General features: G+C 48.5%; 4 protein-coding genes across 4 annotated transcripts; 1 reads left to right on the top strand and 3 right to left on the bottom strand.

Moving 5' to 3' along the window:
- Pmar_PMAR018534 (DEAD box RNA helicase, putative) lies at positions 1-2758 on the top strand. The gene is made up of 13 exons (XM_002778049.1): positions 1-270; positions 1013-1116; positions 1162-1245; positions 1291-1426; positions 1468-1554; positions 1601-1664; positions 1714-1811; positions 1857-2000; positions 2045-2145; positions 2190-2301; positions 2348-2425; positions 2471-2516; positions 2572-2758. The coding sequence occupies exons 1-13, from the start codon at positions 30-32 to the stop codon at positions 2666-2668; spliced, it is 1392 nt and encodes a 463-aa protein (XP_002778095.1). The 5' UTR covers positions 1-29; the 3' UTR covers positions 2669-2758.
- A 964-nt stretch (positions 2759-3722) lies between these two features.
- Pmar_PMAR018533 (hypothetical protein) lies at positions 3723-3883 on the bottom strand (the record flags this gene model as incomplete). The annotated part of the gene is made up of 1 exon (XM_002778048.1): positions 3723-3883. A coding segment is annotated over one exon (161 nt), but the record flags the coding sequence as incomplete, so codon positions are not given.
- A 734-nt stretch (positions 3884-4617) lies between these two features.
- Pmar_PMAR018532 (membrane associated RING finger, putative) lies at positions 4618-6334 on the bottom strand. The gene is made up of 7 exons (XM_002778047.1): positions 6156-6334; positions 6006-6107; positions 5796-5959; positions 5568-5746; positions 5330-5523; positions 5031-5279; positions 4618-4849 (listed from the first exon to the last, which is right to left on the bottom strand). Exons 1-7 carry the CDS (start codon positions 6321-6323, stop codon positions 4739-4741), a joined length of 1167 nt encoding a protein of 388 aa, XP_002778093.1. The 5' UTR covers positions 6324-6334; the 3' UTR covers positions 4618-4738.
- A 738-nt stretch (positions 6335-7072) lies between these two features.
- Positions 7073-7307, bottom strand: Pmar_PMAR018531 (conserved hypothetical protein; the record flags this gene model as incomplete). The annotated part of the gene is made up of 2 exons (XM_002778046.1): positions 7073-7180; positions 7230-7307. The coding sequence occupies 2 exons, from the start codon at positions 7305-7307 to the stop codon at positions 7073-7075; spliced, it is 186 nt and encodes a 61-aa protein (XP_002778092.1).
- Between the last annotated feature and the right edge of the window lie 3220 nt (positions 7308-10527).

Below are 10527 nucleotides of genomic sequence, written 5' to 3'. Positions count from 1 at the left end.
CTGCAGGGCATTTTACTCTCCTTGCTGCCATGTCAGAAAAAGCTGACCTTCCAGCCACTCCGGAGATGAGCGAGACCGGCTCAACTCAGGAGAACACCGATGCAGAACATGCTGTGACATTCGAGTCTCTGGGGGTTTGCCCTGAACTCTGCAAGGCTTGTGATGTTCTACAATGGGAGCATCCTTCCAAGATCCAGGAGGAGACTATCCCTTATGCTCTGCAGGGAAGGGATCTTATCGCGTTGGCGGAGACTGGCAGTGGAAAAACTGGTAGTAGTTCACTGGGCTAAAGAGTAGATAGTGATTGTAAACTGGGCTAGAGAGTAGATAGTGATAGTAAACTGGGCTAGAGAGTAGATAGTGATAGTAAACTGGGCTAGAGAGTAGATAGTGATAGTAAACTGGGCTAGAGAGTAGATAGTGATAGTAAACTGGGCTAGAGAGTAGATAGTGATAGTAAACTGGGCTAGAGAGTAGATAGTGATAGTAAACTGGGCTAGAGAGTAGGTAGTGATAGTAAACTGGGCTAGAGAGTAGATAGTGATAGTAAACTGGGCTAGAGAGTAGATAATGATAGTAAACTGGGCTAGAGAGTAAAGAGTAGATGGTGATAGTAAACTGGGCTAGAGAGTAAAGAGTAGATGGTGATAGTAAACTGGACTAGAGAGTAGATAGTGATAGTAAACTGGACTAGAGAGTAGATAGTGATAGTAAACTGGACTAGAGAGTAGATAGTGATAGTAAACTGGGCTAGAGAGTAGATAGTGATAGTTCACTGGGCTAGAGAGTAGATAGTGATAGTTCACTGGGCTAGAGAGTAGATAGTGATAGTAAACTGGGCTAGAGAGTAGATAGTGATAGTATACTGGGCTAGAGAGTAGATAGTGATGATGCTGGTGAGTGATATGCTCGGATGTTGCATGTAACTCGTTATTTATCAGTTTGAATTGAAATTGAGAGTATAAAGGAGTAGTTCACTGGGTTAGAGAGCAGATAATGGTATTTTACTTAGGCGCATTCGCTATTCCCATCATCCAGAAGCTTCTGGATGCGGCCCCCCACCGGAAATCGACATGGGCTTGCGTTCTCGCTCCCACTCGAGAGCTCTGCGTACAGGTAATAATACAACTATAAAACTGAGAATTTAAAGAGTTCGGTCAGATCGGGCAGCAATTCGAAGGTCTTGGTGCCAGTATCAACCTCACTACTGCTACTATCGTTGGTGGGCTCGACATGGTCACACAGGTGAGGACTATTGAACTAGTGGTTGCTGTCACTATTTTATGTAAGGCCATGGCCCTCTCTAAGAAGCCTCACATCATCGTGGCATCACCGGGCCGTCTTGTCGACCATCTCGAGAACACCAAGGGGTTCCACTTGAAGACCATCAAGTTCTTGGTTATGGATGAGGCTGATAGACTGCTAGGTAGTAGGGACATGTTTTACGGACTTCCCAACCCGACTCAGGTATGGACTTTGAGGATGCTCTTAATAAGATCGTCCAGTCATGCCCTCGGGATCGGCAAACCTTCCTTTTTTCCGCAACCATGACCAGTAAGGTTTGCCCATTTTCACTGCCTTATGGTTTGTTTTTTGTAAGATAAAGTATCGCAACTGCAGAGAGCGTCTCTGACTAGGCCTGTCAAGTGCGAAGTTGCAAGGAAGTAGTAATTTGCCTCTACCTAGTCGGTGAGGAAACGCTCCCCATTTAAGATTCGATGTTGCCAAAGGATTAGTCCAGAACTACATGTTCGTGCCGCATAAGCACAAGCACGCTTATCTGGCCGCTCTGTTGGCCCACTTCAAACTCAGTACGCTGTGAATCCCCTCTACAGTCAACCGTGGCATTTATCTAGGTACTGTGATGATTTTCGTCGACACCTGCCTTAATGCTCAGCGAATGGCCACTACCCTGAGGCACCTCGGCCATAACTGCGTATGTCTGCACGGCAAGATGACGCAAACACACCGACTTGGTGCTCTCAACCAGTTTCGGGCAGGTATGGAATTTTAGTAAGACATTGCGTTGATATATGCATATAAGGTACGCGATCAGTTTTAGTAGCAACAGATGTAGCTGCGAGAGGCCTGGATATTCCCAGTGTGGATGTTGTTATCAATTTTGACGTGCCCAAGAACCCTGAGGTAACATCATTACTCGCAGCAAACTGTAACGGTATGCACATCAGGAATACATCCACAGAGTGGGCCGCACTGCGCGGGCTGGCCGGACTGGTCGATCGGTGACTTTGGTTACCCAGTACGACATCGAACCCTTCCAGAGAATCGAAAACAAACAAGGTGCGGTCATTTGCGATCAGCCGGTGACGTGCATTGAATATGGTAGGGAAGAAAATGGAGGAGTTTCCTGAGGTTAAGGAGGAGAACGCCATGTCACTACAAGAAAAAGTATTGGAAGCTCTTCGTAAGTTTATCGGCAATGAACTCGATGGAAAAGTGATTGCTGTAGGCTCGACACAGTTAGAGATGCGCGAGCAGGAGGAGGACATCAAAGAGTAGTTGAATGGGCTACTCGTGTGTATTGTTGAAGATGTGTACGGCGTTGTTTAGGGCGTTGGCAGGAAAGAAGGGCGGACGGGGTGGCAGAAAGCGTCAACACCAAATGATCTTGCAAAAGCTGGCCCAAGGGAACAAGAAGAGACGATGATCATCGTTGTATGGTTGAGCACAATCACTGTCTAACATCGTTGTTGCTATGTAGCGTTCCTCACTCCACCCCACGTCACCGTTTCTTATGACTTGCTCGGATGTTGCGTTCATTAAGTACGTCTTGATATGGCAGTGCCAGCTCTTCTGTGTTTTTGGTATTGTCTTGTTGTGTTATTCATCTATGGGATTGCACATCATTGTCGCGAAATTCCTATACGTACACAGGTATTATCTCGTCCTTGGACGAGCAACCTTTTCAAGGTCCATCAGATTATTCGCTAGAGGAAATCACAATCAACTAGACCGATGATCAACCGAGTAGACATTATTATTTCTGGGATTGCGTCACTGCATGTTTCATCATGCCTCGCTGTAGGCCGTCGATGATGAGAACTCGCCGTTAGCCTGACAGTAGCATAACCGAACCTCTGAGAGTATACCGACGATTTTCCCGAGGCCGGTATGAGTTTGACTCTCCCATTATATCTCTTCAGGGGGATGGCCAGAAGTGTTCTCAGGTAAGCGGCTGTATCTTTCAGCGGACCGCACGTTAGACGCAACGAGACATGCGAAAATTCAACTCAATGACTACCCTGAGGAAACTCTGGCAGAAACACAGTCGGCTGTACAATCCAACTCACTGCATTTGGGTTCGTTCAATTCACACGACATTGTCATGTCGTTCAAGGCCGGCGGTGATGCACTTGAAGCGTTCGGACAGGACAATAGCTAGGGCGTAGCTCACATTGAAGCTGTGATGTGTTCCCTCCGCTGTGGGTATCTGACTCGACTTACTGGGCCCGACCGCCCCTGTGATGATTTCTACGATGGAGAGCATATACGCCTGTCTAGAACGACTCACACTGAGAACAGCTTGAGCCTTTTGGAGTATGTCGTTCGATACACCCTTGGCTTCTCCTCCCGCTACAAGCAGTATGCGTGGGGTCTCTAGTAAGCTTGAACTCGCGGACGGTTTCGACAGATCAACCCATGGCAACTGAACGATTGGCGCATCGTATCGAGCCAGAGAGCCGCAGTGATCATATGTACACCCCGGGCAGAGGCTTCCTCTTTGTTTTCCAGCGCAAACACGGAAAAGCCGTAGTTCTGTTGCAAAGCCTCGATAAGTTGTAGAGAGTCAAGACCATTGCACATCGGAGGGCCGCCGAGTGTACTGTAGTGGGAATACTCTAATGCACGCTCGAGAGCTTCCCTGAAAAAATCCACAAATGCATCCATAATGTGATGAGATGCAATATAGTTTGATCCTCGTGAGAACGATCAGAATTCCTCCGCACTCACTCTGTGATAGTATCCTTTCCCAAGGCCAACGCTGACACCCCAAAGGCATGGCTGTACCGTATAATCCGTGCTATGTTGCCGGGGTACCTACCCTATAGTGACTATTATGATGGTAATGAGCACTTACTGTACTCCGTCGAGCATCACCACTGTCTGAGGCTTCGTACTATCCCCGTCAAGGCCTGGCAAGTGCTTCAATATAGCACTGGTCTGACCCGCTCGTAGGGCACATCGACACCGGAGCATTCACAATTGATCCCGAGAATTCCCTACAACTCCAACCAACCAGTGAGCGCAAACCAAGACTTATAACAGGAAACGTTAACAAAACCAGTTATAGTAAGCACCAACTCGTTTCACGTGTGTCATTCGAGCTGCTAGAAGCGCCAGTAGTGTACCGCAGAAAATCATTAAAGCTTGGCTGAGGAAGTGTGGCAATTACACTATAGAACCATCCATGACCAACGTGGGGGACTGAGCCTTGCCTTACGGTGCGGTTTTCCAGAGACGGATACAAGACGTGGCAAACGCTGACGCTATGAGCATTCTCCGATAGATCGCCGATGAGCCAACAGTGTGTCGTACTGGTAACTCAAGAAGTTACTGATGGTAAGAGAGTAAGAAAGGGGTGATCCGTGGTTAAGGGAAAGTGGCAATTCGCGATTGCCTTTGAAGAGAAATCAACCGGGTTGTTATGATAAACCCAGACTGTTGACACAATGAGAATTAATGATATAACAATTACAATCAGAAGGCTTCATAGTAGTTACAAGTGTAAGCCTATAAGCTGTTCTCCATAGTCGTTCATGATCATGTGATACATGGCTTCCCCGTTGTCAACTCCCGCACCATGTTGATCAAAAGCGCTCAAGAGAATCTAAAACCGTCACAGACACATCACTAAACTGGAAACGCTGAGTACAGTATAAGTCTTCTACAATTCACATTACTATAGAAGTCGACCCATGATCCCCTATGCGTTAAGCAATGACGACTGCCTTAGTAAAATAGAATAGATCCTTCACAAAATTCAAGAGGGTTGCCCCCTCCGAACTGACCTCTTCCGGCCATGGTGGGTTGATCCATCTCCATGACCCAGCCCTAAGCTCGCCGTACAGCTGACCAGGAGCCCATCGTGCACAGCCGTCGAATATTATCGCATGGGCTCTCTCATCTCCTGCCCCACGGTCCTGCTGGGCAATCCCTGCTAGTACTGCGGTCAAGTCCCCGCCGAGATAGACAGAATCCTCACGGTCTTGCGAGAGGAGCACCCGAGCACCCACAACACCGCGGGCCTGGTGCATGATCTAACATTATAGCCCTACAACAAGTATCTCGCTGGACCAGACTAACTCACCCGTCGTTCCTCGTTGATCCGAACTGGTCCCCCTCTTACTGTCAGAAGCTCCACAGGGGGGCCCTCTGCGGCATCGCGGTAGTCGGCGATCGGAGACCTCGCCACAGGCTTGTTGAGAATCAATGCTAGAGACCCCATGTGGTCGTGCTCCAATACAAGGGCGACACTCCGGTAGAAGATCGATCCCGGTCCGACTACACGAGTGACGTAGTAAGTAGTCTGCCTGCCGTTGACTTACTCATGTTGTCGTTTGCAACCAGCAAGGCCCCCTTGTGGAAGTTGGGCACCGGTGCTCCGTGACGTATAAGGGCTACTCGGAAGCCGCCCTCATCGTCATGCGTGATGACTGGTCTAATGCCGAAGGAGTGCAGTGAGGCACACAGACCGATTGCCATCAATGCACAAAGTATAGGGCATCTGAACGACAGAGCCGATTCGATAACAGCGATGAGTCGCCGTACCGCACCTGTAGGCGAGCACCAGCATCACAGCCATAACTCCGACGAAGATCAATGACCGATTCAAGAATATCGCAAAGGTAATCGTGAACAACGTCAACATGAGGTCCTTCGCTAACGCCCATAGTCTCTCCCACAGCGGTCGCTCAGGAGGACTCAGAGCGAATCTACCCTGAGTAGTAAAAATGTGAAAACCAGCGTGTGTTTCCTTTTCCTACTTGGCACACGCTGCATGTCGTTGCTTTATCACTCATGAAATCACCCGGTCCTAGAGCCTGTGTTGCACGCTGCCACCGTCGCAGACACGATACATGTACATACTGGAAAGGAAACCGCAAATAATACAGAGTTGATGAATTCTCACGAACCTTCTGTGAACCTTTGCACATACAAGGGGCAATCAGCTCGTTGCCTTTAGTCTCCCCATCGCTGAAGCATATGCGACAGAGCAACTCCGTGGATTCGTCACTGGCATCACTCTCTGTGGGATCAGTTGGAACTTTGTCACCACGGTTTTTCAGGACGGAAGGCCCCATGTAAGCAACAGAACTGCAGAAAGTCCCTATCAGAGCTCAGAATTTCTTAGGTGGACGATCAGCTAACAGGCCGAGACGACATGGGCGTATTCCTTCATATCAACAGAGAGCCTTGCCTGGCAAACTATTCCCGAGTGGTATAAATGAAAGCGATGTACAGCAGTTTAGGAAAACTTGCACATGATGATAAACTGCATGTGTTGGCCTGTGCATTTCTTGTGAATTCGTTTGTAAACTTCTATAATTAGTGAGGAAACTCTTGAGCTAAGCTGAGGAAAGCGTACATATAAGAAACCAATTCCTCTGGTGCCAGAGGGTACTCCGAGTACTGTGGGACTCGGAGTGCGATTTGGTCAGTACTCCACGCAAGAATTGACAACTGCTCAGCCTCCAACGATATGACTCCCACCATATTGGGCTATGAAGCCGATACAGCAGTGGCAAACAACCACCCCTAGTCATGAAGTTGAGGGAGACACAGAAGGGCATTTTAACTAGTGCGGCAGACAGCAATTGAGCAATGACAAGGGGCTCAGAGCTCACCTGCGTACCTTGGGAGAGAGGTGACAGTCGTGGTAGGAATCACAAGTGAAAATAACACTGTCCTCGATCGGAGGCTCTCAATCTTCCCAGGAAAGGCTTCCTATTCGCCACATACTACAGCCCGATCCCACCCGCCATATGAGTTCACTACAAACCAACCCGCACTGCGTTAGAACAGAAACACCATGTACACTTCCCAACCACGCTCACTTGCCCTTGATAATCTGACGATACGCCAGCGTAAGTCGTTCCCTCATGTTCTGATCGATATGCGGCCCAGGACCAGCCCGATGCATCTCTACGTGCTTCACTAACTGACACCATGGACGGCCCATCGAAGCCCTGTATGCAATGCTCAACTACCTGAAGGCTCCTGTACCAGCCCAGGCCTGAGTTCCGCTTCACTTCCATACGAAACTGCTTCTTAACATCTAACAGCATCCCCTGCTGCTCCTCTAACCTCCTCTGTGCTACGCCAGCTCGCCGCGCCTCTATACGGGCTTGCCTTGAAGCTTTCTATCAAAAAACCAACGTCCCCACAATAGGAGCATTATACCGTCGTACAGCGGGGCCCTTAATCGAAATACAAATAACTCAGGAAAGAATTTCGTGATGCGAACGCATCCACGGAGCCTTGTACTACCTTCCTTGTGCCGAAGACACGTATGGGTTTGACCTTGAAGTAGGAGGCAGCACTTCGAATTGACCCCAAGGATCCCCAGAGTAGCCCTCGCGAGAGATATTGCTGGCCGATACTAAGTAGCTGGAGCGACATAACGAACCACGCCTAGAATTCACCATTTCTAATTGAGCACTTGGCAACGCTAAAATTCCCACATGGAAACGACAAAGGTCTCATTATGGTCCACATAACACAAAGGATGTACTAAACAAGTCGTACATGGCTCTACTAGAGTCTCGTGTAGGGCATCGTAACACTCATGGAAGTGCCTCCCAGTAGCTAGAGGGACATGGTCGAGTCCGGAGACCAGTACTGGACCACACTGATGTACAGAGACCATCAAGGGCAGCCCTGGGCACAAGGCAGAAGGTAGTGACTCGTACCAGTAACAACGGCAAGCCGAATAGCATCGTCCAGGTGTTGAAGCTGGACTCAACTACCTTGGTGGGAATTCCTGAGCGCCGACGAGCACTAGTGCAGAAGCGGCAGCAATCCGTGAGCATGTCCGGTCCGAACATAGTCAGCAGAATTTAGCAAAGTCCTGACAAGTCGCATTATTCTCCGGAGGTCATAAGGCAATGGTAACGACAGTTAGCCCTTTTGTGCTTTTAGACCACTGAAATTTGCTGCAGAGGAAAGGGTGAGTGATCGAGATGACAATACTAGAGATATTGATGATGTTGATGTTGACAAGGGATGATGTGACCTGATGTGACTCATCGTCGTTCATGTGGTTGTGTTAGTCTAGAGCGATGGAGCGAGCACGATTTCAGACGGCTGCTGTTCTTTTATGAACGGCCGTATTGAAGCGTTACGTCCATTGACAGCAATATTAAAAGGTAAATCGTAAGGCTACAGGGTGGCCGCGGGGCCCAATGTCCCCACAATCGGGGTTGAATGTCCACACACGCGGAAAAATGTTATTTATAGAGTAGAATAGCGGGCCTTCGGCCCGCTTTTTACTGTGGTCCCTTTACGACCCTATCACGTACACCCTATACTCGAATAGTCCACGAAGGATAGACACTGGGGTTCAATTCCCAACTGCGGCGTTGCGGAAAAATTACATGCACTTTGCACAAACTGCGCAACTTGAGTTTTGAAACCGTTTTGAAAGAAAAAGCCTCGCGGTAACCCCCCCACAGGTCTTGGCGCCTCAACGTGGCGTGGGGGTGACCGGTTCGGTATAGCCGGTGCCAAGCCTTGACCACCTCTGCGGCAGAGGCTCTGCCTATACTCGTACATCCCTCAGCGGGTGCCTGGGAGTAAGGTGGGGTTTCCCTCTGTTGATGCCTGTTTAGCTCTTTTCTAGCGTTTCATTCGGCGGCCTGCTACTATGTGTATACCTGTTCTATCTTACCCTTACATTATATCTCATGCCACACCGTTCCCCATCACGATTTTGTCTCATGCTATTCCTGCACCACTGTCTAATTGTCGAGGATTGCTTTCACATTTGACCTGGCTTTTGTCAGGCTTCGGCTTTTCTTTCCCCTGAGTTACGTCGTATCTGCCACCGCCTTTGCCCAACAGTTGCTCCCGTGTTCTTTCGCTCAGTTGTCTCATTTTATGCATTCGCGTTCGCCCCGCTTCGTTAGTTCTTCTTTCTTGTCATTCCAGGTACTACCAATGCGCCGTGTCCGAATTAACTTGCTGGACAAGACGCCAACACCACGTGCAGCACCAGTGACAGCGGGTTATTATTCTTTCTGAACACTACCTCTGTTGGTTTTGCAGCGAGCATGGTCCACTGTATGACCTGGGAATCATCGCGATGTCTTCTCGCTCTCGACCATCTTACTGTCGATGTTCACCACCATGACTCCCGGTGTATTCTACCCAGTGCCGAAGAAGCAAGAGGAGCGTCTCCTGTACCGTCGTAGACTTGACTTACTTCCCCTAATCAACCACAGCTGTATCTGTCTGCCGTGTAAACCCTGTTCTGGTGGTTCATTTCCTTCCCTGTGCTTCGCTCAGCATATATCGTGCGATGTCATCACTTTCGCATGATATGCGATATTATGTTAGAGCTGCCCGGAGTCTATATCGTCGTCTTTATAGTAGTCGTATTTCTTTCCCTTCGTTTCAACTCCTTTTTTCCCAGTTTTAAACTAAATCTAATGGTTAACCTAAATTAGGTATTATATCGGGCCCCACTCTTTGCATTATTTACCTCTCTCTCTCGTTGTAGTAGTAGCTCACTGACTACCATGACTAATTTGATGAAACACAACCGTGCATTTGTCAACCAGTCCAGTAAGCCTATTTCTAACGATCGAATGTTGCTGGGGTCTAGTTTCAATTTCGAAGCCAGTGATTGACTCTGGCATCGGGAGTATCATGGTCCATACTTCATGGGTATGACGAGCACTCTGAGTTTGTTTAACGCAAAAGATGCAGACTATCAGAGAAAGAATGATCCAGAGCGCTCAGTGCTAAACTTAGTACGCGTTAACACTGCACGCATCTACTGAAGCGGCTTCAGAATCTCTCAAGCTCAAAATTACAAAATGGAGCAGACTTGCGATAAACTTTGATAGGAAAGCAGCGCATATGAAAATATTTACCTACGCCGGCACATCTGAGTGTATACCCGTAATAAACTCTTTCGAGTTTCGGAAACTCAGTTTCCGCCTCACTCAGCGGGGACCGTCAGACCACTGGCATTTCAACGTTGGGGCCTCCGGGATGTACATCCCATCTAACAGCCATGTGTAGCGACCAGTCTAGCGGGCCCCTCTGTGAGGAATTATGAGATAGAGAAGCTCTCTAAGAAAGCCACCAGGGATCGGGTCAGGGAGTTGCCGAAGGATGGCAGATGAGCTAATCCAACTCAGTTGGCGAGAAGAATCTTTCAGCGTGCACAGTGGGGGTTGGGCTACACAGTGCTATGCACTGCATTTCCATCCCATCGTCATCATCGTTTGTAAAGAATATCCAAAGCCATTAATTCAATTTCACATCATGTCAGGCATAGTA

This window comes from Perkinsus marinus (genome assembly GCF_000006405.1).
Source record: "Perkinsus marinus ATCC 50983 genomic scaffold scf_1104296950436, whole genome shotgun sequence".
In the NCBI taxonomy this organism is placed as follows: domain Eukaryota; phylum Perkinsozoa; order Perkinsida; family Perkinsidae; genus Perkinsus; species Perkinsus marinus.
This window is presented reverse-complemented; position numbering and strand designations above follow the sequence as displayed.